Source organism: Dryobates pubescens, chromosome 6, assembly GCF_014839835.1.
Source record: "Dryobates pubescens isolate bDryPub1 chromosome 6, bDryPub1.pri, whole genome shotgun sequence".
NCBI lineage: Eukaryota > Metazoa > Chordata > Aves > Piciformes > Picidae > Dryobates > Dryobates pubescens.
The window spans coordinates 40,210,892-40,227,139 of record NC_071617.1 but is presented as its reverse complement, the minus strand read 5'-3'; the positions used below and the strand labels follow the sequence as shown (position 1 = coordinate 40,227,139).

At 38.9% G+C, this 16,248-nt stretch overlaps 1 protein-coding gene across 1 annotated transcript in view; it reads right to left on the bottom strand.

The window, feature by feature from the left end:
- The window catches only part of TTC27 (tetratricopeptide repeat domain 27), a 124,517-nt gene that overhangs the window by 82,626 nt on the left and 25,643 nt on the right, over nt 1-16,248 (bottom strand). The window contains exons 6-8 of the mRNA XM_054162364.1: nt 15,299-15,463; nt 10,048-10,184; nt 7,802-7,914 (exon numbers count right to left, since the gene is read on the bottom strand). Coding sequence (XP_054018339.1) covers nt 7,802-7,914; nt 10,048-10,184; nt 15,299-15,463 — 415 coding nt within the window. The remainder of the gene's footprint in view (nt 1-7,801; nt 7,915-10,047; nt 10,185-15,298; nt 15,464-16,248) is intronic.

Genomic DNA, 16,248 nt, shown 5'->3' with positions numbered 1-16,248 from the left:
CATCTTTTCTTAACCAAATGAAGAAAAGTCACTTCCTGCACCATTTAGCTTTGCAAAGTATTCTCCATTTGTTCTTTAACCTTGTCTCAGGAAGTTAAATGAAATAGATGAGGGAAGGAAAAAAACAAAGATAAACAGACATTCTTTAAAAGGGTAAACCAGGGCTTTAGAGTAAGATCAACTCTGCAGAAAAAATATCATCTGGTAAATCAGCAAATTTAATTATGAAGCGTTTACAATTTACAACCAAATATTTTATTGGGATTACTCAGATCTATGTTGGTAATCTAAAGGATATGGTATCCAGTTTAACCGGTTATATGGTTTGAGACCTAATAACCTATAATCTCTGTAACAGTGGAATTAATAGCAATACAAAAAGTATCCCTTTTTGTATTATGATTAAACATGTCTGTTTCAAGAACTGATTCAGAAAGTTTAAAAACATAAAAGAACATTGTTAGGAGCTACTGAAATAAAAGAGAGTTCTGGTGTGACTAGCTGGATCGGTGAGGGGTGAACAGTGGATGTTGTCTACCTTAACTTCAGCAAGGCTTTTGATGCTGCCCCCTTGAGGTAAGCTACGTAAGTGTGGGTTAGATGAATGGAAAGCAAAGTGGATTGAGAACTGACTGAATCCATGAGCTCAGAAAACTGAGATCAGCAGTACAGAGTCTAGTAGAAGCTTGTAGCTAGTGGCTCCCCAGGGGCCAGTACAGTGTCCAGTCTTGTCCAGGATTCATCAATGACCTGGTGTCCTGGGTTAGAGTCACAAGCTACTCCAGACCAGGGGTCTGGACAGAGAGAGACTCTACTCCTTTTTGGGGAGCAGAAGTAAAAAGGCTGCACAATTAGATTGGAAGCTTAAGTGGAAATTCTATTTACAAATATACACATGGAAAGCATTCAGGCAGAATGAATACATACACAAATTAGACTACCAGGCCAAAGCCTTCCAGAATCTTTCACCCCTACCAGCCTCATCAGGCCCAAGAGCAGGCCTCAACTGCACCCCTCACCTCCTCAGGCCTACAAGGCCTTGTGACGCATCTCCAGAGTCCCCTTGCCAGCCAGAGCCATGTCCCCACACAAACCATAGGATAAAGAGGCATGTGAGCTCTTCCCGAGGAGAGGAGACAGCAGTATCAGCTAGGCACTGCCTTAAAGATTGTGATACCAGAAATCAGAATAGAGGAACAATGTTACAATATGCTGGGATGGCCAGGTCCTTCCCTTAGGACTCTTTCTTTTTGGAGAACTTTGTGGTCTTCCTAAAGGTACCTGAACCTCAAACCACCACACCTGGATGAGTGTAGCCTCAGCAAGTTTGACAGGGGCTGACAGCAAGGGGCTGTTCTGTGCTCAATGAGACCTGGATAGGCTGGAGCGTTGGGTAGAGACGAACCTAATGAAGTTCAACAGGGGCAAGTTGTGGGGGGTTTAGAGGCAGACCCCCTCCCCACAACAACCATCCTCTGCTACCAAGAATGTGCTGGGTTGAGGCAGCCCCCTCTCCCCACCACGGGCAGGAATAAAACACTCAGACAGACGGATTGCAAAAGTGATGAAAGTTTAAATAGAGAGCAGTGAATGTTACAGAGAACCCAAAGCGCAGTGACAAAGAAAGATCCCAAAGCAAACCCAGAGCCATCCCATTCCCACCTGAGGGTACACCCGAGACCCTCAGGGCTCCTTCTTCCCCCTCCCTCTGCTGGGCTAGTCTCAGCTGGCCAGGCCTGAGACTGCCCATCCCCCCGTGGCCTTGGGCCTAGCCAGGCCCAAAGCCAGCAGACATCTCCCCCAGTTACCGGCTGGCGGAGGAGGAAGAAAAGAGAAAGTGCTAGACCCCGCACTGGATCTTATAGTGGTGCAAAGAATTATGGTAGGAAATACACACAATTTCCTGGACTTCTGGACACAGGAAGTGAACACACCAGGGGGGCACCCAGCTCAAACTGCAACACAAGTGTAGAGTCCCGAACCCGGGGAGTAATAAGCCCCATGTACCAGTATAGGTTAGGGACTGACCTGCTGGAAAGCAGCTCTGCCAAGAAGGACCTTGGTGGGAATGTTGGCAGACAACAACTTAACCACAAGCCAGCAATGTGCTCTTGTGGCCAAGAAGGCCAACGGTATCCTGGAGTGCATTAAGAAGAGTAGGACCAGCAGGTCAAGGGCAGTTCTCCTCCCCTACCACTCTGTTCTCCTGAGGTCACATATGGATGGATGTCCAGGTCTGGGCTCCTTATTTCAAGACAGACAGAGAACTACTGGAGAGAGTCCAGCAGAGGGCTACAAAGGTGATTAGGGGACTGGAGCATCTCTCCTAGGAGGAAAGGCTAAGGGACCTGGGGCTGTTCAGCCTAGAGAAGAGAAGACTGAGAGGGGATCTTATGAATGCTTATCAATATCTAAAGAGTGGGTGTCAAGAAAAGGTGGGCAGACTCTTCAGTGGTGTCCTGCAATCGGGCAAGGGGCAATGGGCACAAACTGGAATACAGGAATTTCCATAGGAACATGACAATCATAACCGTTCCTATCTCAATAGTTTAGAAGAGAGAATTATAAATCTGCTGTTGCCTATTTAGTGCTTATGTAGCTGTTTCAAGTGTGCTTATACAGTTCAGTGTGTAAACTTACAGTGTCTTATTATTCAATGTACTATGTATAAAAAAAGGTGGGCTTCCTGATGCTTTTCTTATAAGCTGAAGACTGATGCATATATAACAGTATAAGTAGCATAATACACTGTTTTGATCCGATTCGATCCATGAGAAACAGCAAAAGATTAAGAAATAACCAGCCACTGGACATTTCCTTGCTTTCTTAGACTTTTCTACAGCCATGTCTAATTTCTCAAACCATTCCCTTTAAGAAATGGCGAATCAAATGATGAGAAGGGATTTCCTTCCCAAGTTACTGATACACAGCTGCTGTTTAGTCTAGCAGCAACATAATCTAGGCTATTTTAAGTGACAAGGAAAACATAATCCTCTCTCAGTTTCTCAGCATCTATGCTATATTAACATATTGGTCCATTCTTTGGATTTTTTTATATTTTAATTTTTTTAACCTGGAACATGAGTACCTTTTCCATCAGTCTCTGAAAGTTTGGTTCAAGGCTCTATATAAAATTTTAGCTTCACTCATATGATTGACTATAAGATAAATTTTCTACCATTATGACTAGTTATTTTCATATGAAATATCAAAAAAGTCCTAGCCAAGTGATGATTCTACACTCCTAGGAGTTTCTTTGAATATCTCCTTTCAGTTGCATTACTCCTGCAGTGACATGATCTGAAGGCACCTCTAGATACTTTCTTTCTAGACAGATATTACAAAATCTGGATAAAATTGAATAGGAAGCCTTTGTGTAAGTGAGGCAGACTGGGGTTGGTTTTGCTCCCCACCTCAGCCTTTCACTCCTTTCTTGCATCTACAGTTTCATTACATTAAAAGAAAGAAAAAACAAACCAGTTTCACAGAATGTTTAGTATTTGGAAGAAAAGAAATTTGCTGAGAAGAAACAGAATATCCAAACACTTTGAAGGAAACTGCCTCGCATTACAGATGCCAGAGAGAACTGGCTGGGTGGTTTTCATTTTTTATATAAATGGATTAGTGATGAAGTTGTTCTTTTCTGACATCAGTGCAGAGAGGTTTAAAAAAATTTCAAACTGATTCAGGCTCAGGCATGTTACTGACAAGCTGGCTTAAGCATATTGCATGAGAAGCATCCATTTTTGTAAAAACAGTAGGGTGTGAGATATTTTTACACTTGAAAAAACTATTTTATATCCTTTTGAAAGGTTATTGAGGAGAAGATGAAAATGTTTGTACTGATATTGTACCACCACTCTGTTTAGCCATTTGATCATGGTAACCTATTGAAATGAAACTTTGTTCACAGTAGGAAGCATTATGTGTATTCAGGTAATCATAGGAATCTATGTAATTGTAATTAAGTGTTTTCTGAAAGTTGTAACAATTTTCAGTTTGTTCTGCTATCCACAAACATTTCTGCCTGCAGCTGATTTTGTTAACATTATCATTAGTGTGGTCGTTTGAGGCTGTGCCTTTAAGAACAAACACTGCTGGAACACACTGGCTAATGTTTTTGGTACTAGAACCAAAACATTCTGATATTCTAAACGAATTTCATTGGTTGATAAACAAAAATTCAGCTTTAGATTGTGAAGCGGTTGGAAAATTTTTTCCTCAGTTCAGTTGGGTTTGGGAGTTGGGGGAGTTTGGTGTTTCAGCCTGTTCTCCCTGCCTGCTTCTTCTGCGAACTGCTGGACTTGGCCTTCAGATAAGCAAACACTAATCCTGCATGGGCTTTTGAAGCTTGCTAACAACTCTTTTCCTTAGTAACTTGCCTTTCTCTCTCTCTAACCCCTTTTTGGGGAAAAAGGGAGGTAAGGGGGGGAGAGAGGGGGTTCCAAAGAGGGGATCCCTCCCTGAGGGAGGGATTTTTGTTGTGTTATTTGTCTTTGCTGTGTATTTCTGTGTATATATTGTAAATACCTGTATATATTGTGTTATATATAACCTGCTTTCCATATATGCTTGTAAATATATAGCTTTTGCTCTTCGACTGAGTTAGCTGTGGTTTCTTACTCTGTGGAGGAGGGAGAGCTAAGCCCTCTCTCAACCTACCACATTCATTGGCGCCCAACGTGGGGCTTGCTGACAAATTAGTTTGATTTATTGCTTGCTTAAGTCGAACGAGCAAACATGAAGGTGTTTTGGCTTTTTGAGCGTCTGCTCTTCTCGGTCTTCAGTGTATTGATCTACAAGTATTGCCTGGGTATGATTATCGATAAGATAGGTAAATATATAATGCAAAAATTATATTTGTGGTTTAAGTACAAGATTCGGCTTCTGTATGATCAGTGCCTGGAATTCTTTTATGTTAAAAAGTACAGAAATGTTACATCTAGCACACTGCAGGATTCGAACCCATGACCTCAGCACTCATAGTTCAAAGCACTGCCAACTGAGCTACTGCACATTAGAAAGGGGTGGACTGTGGTCGTTTGAGGCTGTGCCTTTAAGAACAAACACTGCTGGAACACACTGGCTAATGTTTTTGGTACTAGAACCAAAACATTCTGATATTCTAAACGAATTTCATTGGTTGATAAACAAAAATTCAGCTTTAGATTGTGAAGCGGTTGGAAAATTTTTTCCTCAGTTCAGTTGGGTTTGGGAGTTGGGGGAGTTTGGTGTTTCAGCCTGTTCTCCCTGCCTGCTTCTTCTGCGAACTGCTGGACTTGGCCTTCAGATAAGCAAACACTAATCCTGCATGGGCTTTTGAAGCTTGCTAACAACTCTTTTCCTTAGTAACTTGCCTTTCTCTCTCTCTAACCCCTTTTTGGGGAAAAAGGGAGGTAAGGGGGGGAGAGAGGGGGTTCCAAAGAGGGGATCCCTCCCTGAGGGAGGGATTTTTGTTGTGTTATTTGTCTTTGCTGTGTATTTCTGTGTATATATTGTAAATACCTGTATATATTGTGTTATATATAACCTGCTTTCCATATATGCTTGTAAATATATAGCTTTTGCTCTTCGACTGAGTTAGCTGTGGTTTCTTACTCTGTGGAGGAGGGAGAGCTAAGCCCTCTCTCAACCTACCACATTCATTTGTGGAGGAGGGAGAGCTAAGCCCTCTCTCAACCTACCACATTTAGCTACAAAAATCTCTGTTGATTTAAAGAACATTTCTGTGACATTTGCTGTAAAACAAACAGGATCAATCACAAGGAAATGTATAGAAAATAACTGCTCACATTTACTCTTTTTCTTTCCCTGCAGGCTGCCTTTCTACAACAAAGTAGGTCAGTGTTGATATGGCAGTCAACAACAGATACCATTAAGGTGGTGCTAGACTAAACTGAAGTGTAGTTAAAACTGCTTTGGAAACTTAAATGAATTCTAAAGCAAACTTGTCTATTATGAAATAAGGTATTTGGTCTACAGAACTGAAGTCCTCAAGCATGAGAAAACCCAAGGAATCTCCTATACATGAATATACTTCCTTGCAAATCCAAGTCTAAACTCCACTGAGTCACAAGGGTTGCATCCTAAATCCCCTCAGAATAGTTCTCAAAGATGACATTCTACTAACAGTTCTGCAATCTGGCTGCATATCAAATCTTGTCCCCAACTATGACCAAAACAATTCAGTTGCTTAACATCCCACCCATTGAAGGTCATTTAATATTCTTATGGGGAAGCAACACTAACATTTTTTCTGGTGGTGGTGGTTGTTTTTAGTGGGTTAAATGAACTTCTCGAGTCCCGCCAAACTCACATTACCATTTGGATTACAATGTACACACACAGATGGCAGCTGAGATGGTTTTTAGCTGCTATTCAGGGCATGACAGCAGTGGTTTCAAAGTGACATACTGTGGGCAAGAAACCTACTGTTGGGATAACCAATGTAAAATTCAGATTCTACACTTTAAAAAAAACAACAAACAACACACACACACAAAAAAGAGAACAAAGAGAAAGACCAATAGGCAAATTAAAATTTCCTTCAGAAGGGTGAATCAGCTGACACTGTATCATAGAAAAAAGTATTTCTCTTTTAGAGAGAAATAAAGAGAAATATTCAGTAGCAGCTATAATGTATGATCCTCAAATCTCAAGCTGCTTTTTGCACTTCTGTGCCATTTTCAAAACCCATGTAGTGAAGAAAAGAAATAACCTTAGGCAAAAACCCCAAAGACTTCATAATGTAGCTTCTACCTAGCAACAGATGCTCTGAATCTATACAGGTGTTCCCACTGCACTGACTAGCAGGGCAGAATTTTGCTTGACATGGTTGATCCTCACAGGAGACTGACCATTGCAGACTCTGAAATACATCTTCAAAATTTGCCAACATGTTATCATCATACGGTAGCTAATGCTACCTGACATTTGAAATATGGTTAGTCTGAAGCACAAAGAACAAGAAGTTTTCCCAGGATAAAAGAACAATATAGCAATTAATGAAATACTACTGAAATTCTGACCTGGACACTAATGTTAACTGGGATTACTGAAAATGCTATTTTAGAATAGAATAAACCAGGTTGGTAGAGACCTTCAAGATCATTGCATCCAACCTATTATCCAATACCACCTAATCAACTAAACCATGCAACCAAGCACCCTATCAAGTCTAATCCTGAACACCTCCAATGATGGTGACTCCACACCTCCTCAGGCAGCCCATTCCAATGGGCAATCACTCTCCCTGTGTAGAATTTCTTCCTAACCTCCAGCCTAGACCTCCCCTGGCACAGCTTGAGACTGTGTCCTCTTGTTCTGGTGCTGGTTGCCTGGGAGAAGACACCAACATCCGCCTGTCCACAACCTCCCTTCAGGTAGTTGTAGAGAGCAATAAGGTCACCCCTGAGCCTCCTCTTGTCCAGGCTAAGCAACCCCAACTCCCTCAGCCTCTCCTCATAGGGCTTGTGTTCCAAACCCCTCACCAACTTTGCTGCCCTTCTCTGGACTCATTCCAGCAAGTCAACATCCTTTCTAAACTGAGGGGCCCAGAACTGGACACAGTACTCAAGGTGTGGCTTAACTAGTGCAGTATACAAGGGCAGAATGACCTCCCTGCTCCTGCTGGCCACACTGTTCCTGATACAGGCCAGGATGTATCATGCAAATCTTTTAACATTGTAGTCATATAAGGCTATATGGTAAGAAATGATAAAAAAGTCCCACCAGCTCACCATTTCACTATTTAATTATCAGAATGATTCATGTAGCAATTTATTCTGAGAGATGAACTTACCACATTCCAAGGATTACAGCAAGCTCTTCTGCACACAAATCAGGTACCTGGTACTGATCAGCATCTGCTAATTTTATCTCATTAAGCAATGTGTCATCATTTAAATCATAATTCTGTTGGAGGAGAAAAAAAATATTTTAAAATGGATATAAATAACTGCAGAGAAATATATGCCTTAAAATATGAAAAAAATATAGACCTGTTTGAAATAGGGTAATGTAAATATCACAAAATGACACTGAAAGCAATTTACCATGATTGTGATAGCATAGCTAACTGACTAAGGCAGTCAGAAGGAAGTATCATCCAGACCATTTTGCTACAATAGTACTGGTTATTATGCAGGAGGTACAGCATTCAGAGCAACCTGAAGGTTATCTGAATATTGATTTTCTACTTAAGGTCTGAAGGGGATTTTCCTTTTCAAATTGTTGCTCATAGTATTATCAACAATTTCCTCCTCTACTGTACATTTACTGACAAGCTGAAATGTCAACGTGAAAGTGATCAAGGTTAATCACTTTCCTAGCATGCAGGTTTTCAGACTAGTGACTACAGACCTCTGGCAATGTTTGAATTTTCAGTAAAGTGCAATTAAGTAAAACAACACTGTCTGCCAGTACAGTTAAACTCCTCGCACAGGGAACTGGTCCTACTTTTTATTTTTCTTTTTTTCAGAAGGAGTTTTGCAAATTAAACACAGATTGAAGAAACCTCACTGAGGCAACATCTCGATACTTTGTCCAGGTAAAGGCAAGACAGAGTATTGCTCCCAGACAAGTAGGTGCTCCTAGACAAGTACTTGCACCTTTCCAGCATGTTTCCTCTGAAATAAGTTGTTTAAGCAGTGTCCAGTTTAACTTTTAAAAACAACTATGCTACCTTAAGTTCATTCTCTACCATTTAACTTGAGAAAGAAAGTAATACAATCTGTAGCTAAAAAGTGTAAATTACTTTGTTTGTTTGGAAACAAAAGACTCTCTAGTCTGCAAGCAGAAGGAGGTAACTTTGATACTATTTCTCCTTCCCTTCAAGAAAACCTGAATATATAAAAAAAACATAAGCATGACTAATTTTTGAAGTTTCTAATATCTCAATTTTCTTTTTCAAGCTCTCTGCTAAACTTAACTTCAGCAGTTTTCGGTCTCTTCAGTAAGAGGACATGTGAATACACTACTTAATTAGTGAGGATAATATATATGTCATTCCAGGTTATACCTAAAACCTAAACCAGTGCTGTCACTTTTATTGAAACAATATCAACATTTTATTCCAAACTGAAGTCCTTATCAGATAAGGCTTACAAAGGCAAATTCTACACAAAATTGAGAATAACTGGAAAAAAATAGTTACACAGTATGCCAGTTAGAGACTCTGTGAGAAAAATGGATCCTATAATTTAGTTCTAGGTAATTTGTACTTTAAGTCTACAACTAAATTAACATTCACCAAGTGGCCTCCCTTGAGTTCTCATTATCCTTAAATGGTTTGCTGTATACAACAGTAAGGACATAGTAATGGAAAACAAGAAAAAAAAGCTAGGCTAGTCTCCTAAGATATTCACATGTTCAATTTAGAACTAGAAGTATTAAAAATTCTTTTGATTAAGATTTCTACTTAGACTGGAAGTCTATCAAGACATTTTTTTTTTCTATAAAGGCTCTCCAACCTGAGGAATAAACCTTGCAGCACACTGCCTGAGTTTATCTATGGCTTCTTTAGTAAGCTCAAGTACTTTTAAATACCAACCAGAACTTCTCCTCATGAATGAAAAACACTATCCCAAAACAATTCAGTAGTTGTTAATCAATTTATAATTGAAGTAATCATACACATCCTTAGAACCAGTAGGGGCAAGTCACATAATTAATACCAGTAAGAATATCTACACCTACTTCCTATCTTCATATTGTTACTAAATCAAGTCTGTATATTCCTGTGATGCCTTGCAGGCTATTTTGAAAATCTGTTTCACTGATTTTCTTAACTCCATCATTCTTAGGCACAAGAAATCAATACATAAACTATGGAAGATCAAACTTGCAAACATGCTTTTAGTTGAATAGCCACATCTGTCTCGCAGACAGTCATCTGTCGGTTTACCCCATGTACCTCCCCAAAACTTTCAGAAATTGTAATCAAGTTTCTCCTAGGTACCACACACTTTTCACTTGCAGACACTCTGGAAGAGCATTCAGAACATTTTTCTTTTTAAGAAATTAAACCAAATTTTCTCAAATACACACCATTGTCAAGTTTTCTAGAGGTGTTGGAGCCAGACTTAGTTCACTATGAGGAATGAGGAATCCATCTGTTCTTTGGACATCCAAAACAAGCTGTGCAATATATTTTTCCTGAAATCGTGTTCTCTTCCCCAAAGCACCTACAGAAAATTAATACAAATTTACAAAGAGGAGAAAGCAAAATAATAGGAGAAAGACCCTGGGAAATAACCTAGCATTGGTTTAACTCTGCTTGATCTGTTTGCAGTGAACAACACGTGTCCTTACTGCTACCAATGACAGAGAAAGAAATACCTATTACAAACATACAAACTCAGCTAGATAGGCCTTTGCAAAGCCACATTGAGGTAAAACCCCCATCATCCACCATAATGTCTCTTTAAAAGTCATAGTCCTGAAGTTTCATCAGTTTTTCACTTACCCCTTAGCCATATGACACAAGAAATTGTTCAGTTTGCCAGCTAGAAGTTAATGACAACATGGCAATTTAGGCAAATAAAAACCCCATAACATCTTTCAAGCCATAATTTTTAACATTTCAGATCTTCATCTGAAGCCTTAGGTCTATGAAGAGGGATCACAGACATGATGTTACCATAATACAGCACATAAGATATTATAAAAGTAACATGGGAGAAAGTAAAACAGTAAACTAATAAAGGCTCTCTCTGAATTAATCAATATTCAGAATGCTCAATGTGAAATTCCTCTCACTGTTTCTTCAGTTATTTATTCGACATTCAGACAGCTTTTACTAGCTTTTAGGGTGGCAACTGACATTTATACCAAACAGAAAAGAAAAACATGTCTGTTCTTCCTCTGTTAGCAAGATGTTTGCAAGCTGCAATCAGAAATCACAAAACTCTCAGGACAGTTACTTAGAATAACAGAATCCTAACTAGAGTCAAAACTGAGCTTAAAAATTTGAAGGTTTGCTTACATAGGATTAGTATGACACAATGCTCAGATAATGTGAACTGTTAAAGTCAACAGCAACAGGGCTGAATGAATCTTGCTCCAATGTTGCCTTTGAAGAATTAAGATCAATTTACTAATTTCATTATAATTTTGAAAATGTTGCAGGATATAGAAATCCTTGTGGTAAAGACCACTGACTGCTCATGTAACAAAGGCCGGAGGATGAGGCTATTGTCAGCAAGAATCACATGGCACAGACACTGAAATAGCAGACACCCCCTTTTCTTCCTGCAGGTAGAAAGAGAGCAGTAGGGAAAACAAGAAATTAAACTGATTTCAACTTTTCTCCCAATAATCCTCTTAATGGCAAAGCCTCATGTTAAGACTTTATGAAGAAATTCAAAAGGTTCTAAAAGTATCACAGTAAAATTGTGAGGTGCACTGCAGAGACACACATGGAGAGAAATAAGGATAATGATTCATATTAAACAGTAGTGCTCAATTCTCAATTTTAACAATGCTTGAAAATCATTATGCTGTGATTAGTTTCCCATTATGTCTTACTGCTTAAATAACTAAATAAAACACCTGCTAAGATAGTTACCAATAAATTTACTTGCTACCACCCAGAAACCCTGATTTGTTTATGCTCTGAGATGCACACACCCATGTTCTTTTAAGCAAGTAATTCCTTGCTATTACAGGTACAAATAATTTATTTTTTTTCATTGTAAGTAATATTTTATTCTATGTATTCTAAGAAGTATATTTACACTTGTATCATCGTGTTTGATCAAATGAGCATATCCTGTTTACATCTTTAAAAACCAATGCCTTTTTATGCCACATATTGAATCAGGAAACCAGATTCTGACCACAGGCTAATCAGCAGATAGAAACATTTCTTCTGCACTAGAATTTAGCACTGTCAACCTCTACAGCAAAGACTCTAGAAAAACTCAATAAAACCAAAACATTCTGTAGGAGAGAGTTCTTCACAGGAAGAGTTATTGGCCATTGGAATGTGCTGTCCAGGGAGGTGGTGGAGTCACTGTCCCTAGAGGTGTTCAGAAAAGGATTGGACGTGGCACTTGAATCCATGGTTTAGTTAGTCATGAGGTGTTGGGTAATAGGTTGGACTTGACGATCTCTTGAGGTCTTTCCAACCTTATTGATTCTATGATTTCTGCCTTATAACCTGGAGGAGAGGCGGCTCAGGGGAGACCTTATTGCAGTCTACAACTACCTGAAGGGAGGTTGTAGTCAGACCAACCCCCTGTTGGTCTCTTCTCCCAGGCAACCAACAAAAGGACACAGTCTCAAGCTGAGCCAGGGGAAGTTTAGGCTTGAGGTGAGGAGAAAGTTCTTCACAGAAAGAGTTGTTAGTTGTTAGCCATTGGAATGTGCTGCCCAGGGAGGTGGTGGAGTCACCGTCCCTGGAGGTGTTCAAGAGGGGACTGGACGTGGCACTTGGTGCCATGGTTTAGTAGTCATGAGGTCTTGGGTGGCAGGTTGAACTAGATGATCTTTGAGGTCTTTTCCAACGTTATTGATTCTATGATAATATATATCATGTTTCTTTAGGGAGGGGGGAAATGTGCTTACTTTATACCACCATAAATTCTCAGAAAAGAGAGGAAATCTACACAGAGACTTTATTTTCTGTTCCATATTAAAAGTTTGCAGGGATGCATTGCTGGGCGTGAAAACAATAAGCAGACAATAAGCAGATCTCGAGAGCTCAGTATTATTAATCCTCCAGATTGGTGATTTTTTTTTTAAAAAAAATTTCTAATTACCACTCTTCAATTTAGAAAATTTATATGCAAGAAGGACCACAGTCTTCTCTTTTACTGGAAATTGTTTAGTGGAGTAATTGATGGTTGTGACTCATTGCACGGGACATAAGGATGCTTTTTAATAAATGAAGAAAACAGCATAGACCTGAATTAATGGGACTTAAAGTACAGAAGCCAAAACAAGGATGATTTATTCACACATTTCTAAAATAACTTTGGAAAATACTGGTTCTACATTTTAAGAGCAGAACACATTTCCATGCCATAAAAAAATGTTCAATGAGCAACAGTTATGACCATTAGAGAATAAAAAATCGCTTCCTAAAAAAGGAAATGACTTCCAAAAACCTTTAAAATGTCTCTGCTAGAGGCTGAAATTTTACATTAAAGCAATGTCTTCTTTGATGATGCAATATTCTTTATATTTAGCCCAAACATGAATGTTAAGCGAATTTGTCTAGAATGCCAATAATAGCCACATGCATGGTTTAATTCATTTGCCTCCAGGTTAGACATCTTTCATAGCTGTTCTCATAGATTTATGGAGACAAACCACAGAACTTTTAGGAGTTTCACAACATTTTTCCAAGAGACTGTATCACCACAATCTCTCTCTGGGACTAGCATAACCTCTTGTTAAAGTAATCAAAAATACAAATAATTCCACTGCATCCAAACTTTTTTTTTTTCTTCCAAAGGAGGGTTTTTTGAAGGTCTCTTCCAACCTGGTTTATTCTATGTATTCTATTCTATGTATTTAAGGGCATTACTTAATAAAAATGTAAAGATATCCTGTAAAGGGGAAAAAATAATTGAACATGTAGCTATAAGTTGAGGAATATCAGGAAATAGCCACCTGCCATTTTATTGTCTTAAATTTCTTTCTTAATTAAATTTCTATAGTGAGAAAAAGTTTAAAAATAAGCACATTTTAAACAATTTTACCTTATGGTATCAAGTTTGCAGCATACACCACACACAGTATGTCACACATACAGTACATGCTGCACATAGGAAAAAAGGGTAGGATCAGTTGAAGGCATGGAATTCCTTCAAACAAATGTATAGAAATTACTCCTCTATGTTCTAAGCAGGTAGTATTGAATATAATAAATTAATAGTCATGCAAAAACATTATGCCCCAAGATTTTCATTACAGATTTTTCAAAGTAAAGCTTCAAAACCTTTGATGAAATGATTAAGAAGTTCCATACAAGTTGTTTAGTTTTGTGTGTGTGTGTGCATTTTCATTGGTTGCTTTTTGCGTTGCTGTTTTTTCTTGAAATACGAAACTACTGACTCAGGACATAAGCAGGGGTGGCTGTGGCTTCTATCTAAAGATAAAAGAACATCCAACCTTGTGACACACCTACTAGAAAAGGAGGAGTTCTTTAGTGCTTTTCACTAATATGTCTATTGAAAAAGACATATAAGAACTATCACATTTCTACTCATGTACAATCAAAAGTTCTGTCACAGAAAACATGTGCATTTTATAGAATAGAATAGAACATAACAGAATAGTCCAGACCAGCTTGGAAGAGACCTTCAAGACCCTCGTGTCCAACCTATCAACCAATCCAACCCACCTAATCAACTAAACCATAGCACCAAGCACCCTATCAAGTCTCCTCCTGAACACCTCCAATGATGGTGACTCCACCACCTTCCCTGGGCAGCACATTCCAATGGCCAATCACTCTCTGTATAGAACTTCCTCCTAAACCTCCCCTGGCGCAGCCTGAGACTGTGTCCTCTTGTTCTGGTACTGGCTGCCTGGGAGAAGAGACCAACCTCTGCCTGTCTACAACCTCCCTTCAGGTAGTTGTAGAGAGCAATAAGGTCACCCCCGAGTCTCCTCTTCTCCAGGCTAAGCAGCCCCAGCTCACTCAGCCTCTCCTCATAGGGCTTGTGCTCCTAACCCCTCACCAACTTTGCTGCCCTTCTCTGGACACGCTCCAGTAAGTCAACATATCTATGCATGTATTTTAAAGGAAGTTTCAGCAATCTGATCTGCCTTAGTCTGAAGAATCAGTTCTGAAAAGATAATCATAAAGTCTCCGTAGTGGTTGTGTGCTTCGTATTTCTGTTCATCAGAAATTTGGCATTTCTACTTGTTTCCTGTGACACCACCAGTCCTGGAAGTGATTTTATCTAAGCTAGTGGCATAAAAGGTGAAAGACTGCAACAAATCATTATGCAGACTTCTATAGAAGTGTCTCCAAAGAAACAAACAGAATCATTCATCATGACACAACAGATACAAGTAGCCTTGGTATGAAACACAGGAAGGAAGGGTTGTAATACAACTGCTGAGACACCTGTGTTTATGAAGCATTATATTGTAGCTATATGACACATGGCTCTTCCATTTTTCAAGCCATGCTAATTCTCAGAAAACAAGTAAGTCCTATCTGGTAAAAGTAAAAATTTTTGAAACTACTGTTTTTGACTTGGGTATGTAAAAAAACCCCAACAAGCCATAGGTTAGTTTGGTCCAACCAACCATGACCATAGACTGCATAAGCAGAACTTACCTGTAAGATTAATCTGCAGTTTTGTTATGTCTTTAGCCATAGTAAAACGCTCCTTAGCTTTTTTATACTCATAGTAATACAAAAACGTATAGGCACACTCAAGGTGGAATTGAACTGCTAAGTGCCAGCTTTCACCACATCTGAACAAAGTTTCTGCTTCTGTCACTGCAAATTAAGAAAACAAAAAGCAATCAGGATGCAGTCCAGGAGAATGACACATTTAAAATACCAGGAGAGAAAGTCTGTTTTGCTCATTGTAGACCTGCTGCTCCTCAGACCTCCACGCGTTTAAAAATCCACAGTCAATGTATACAAGAGAGGCACTACTCAAAGCATTTTTCAAGTGTTTTATCTAAGGATTACTACTAGAACAAACAAAAGATTAATCTTTGCTCATATTTTACATAAAAGTTGAAAAAAACCCTCTAATTACCTTGGACCTGCTAAAGTACACAGGAATTCAGAACACATAATATTGAGCTAATATCCTTCCCTTAAGTAGGAGGCTTCAAGTGAGAGAGTTTTACCAGCAGATTGAGCATTGAATGGAGGCTTAGGACTCTTTAGATGGATTCTGCTTGTGTGTAGGCTTATTGCTCTATTTTTTTATAATTACTGTTTTGCTGAGTGATAAAGATCATGTTCTCCATCTGAACAGACGAAAATATCTTTGCAAATAGATCTGAAATCTCTAGAAGATTTGGTATTTGTTCAAGCAGCACAGAAGCATTTGTATTTCTTATATATTTAAATTCTATCGCAGTAAATGACAAAATAATTTCCTTGCATAGTAAAATGCAGACCATTAAGTTGAAAACAATTCATGTGAGCTACTTTTAAATGGAATTGGTTTTTTGCTTTGGGCTCTACTACTTTATTATGTAAATATTTTCTGCTGAAATAGATGTCTTCAAAAGCCCAGAGCATCACAGTACCTAAAAAGACAGGTA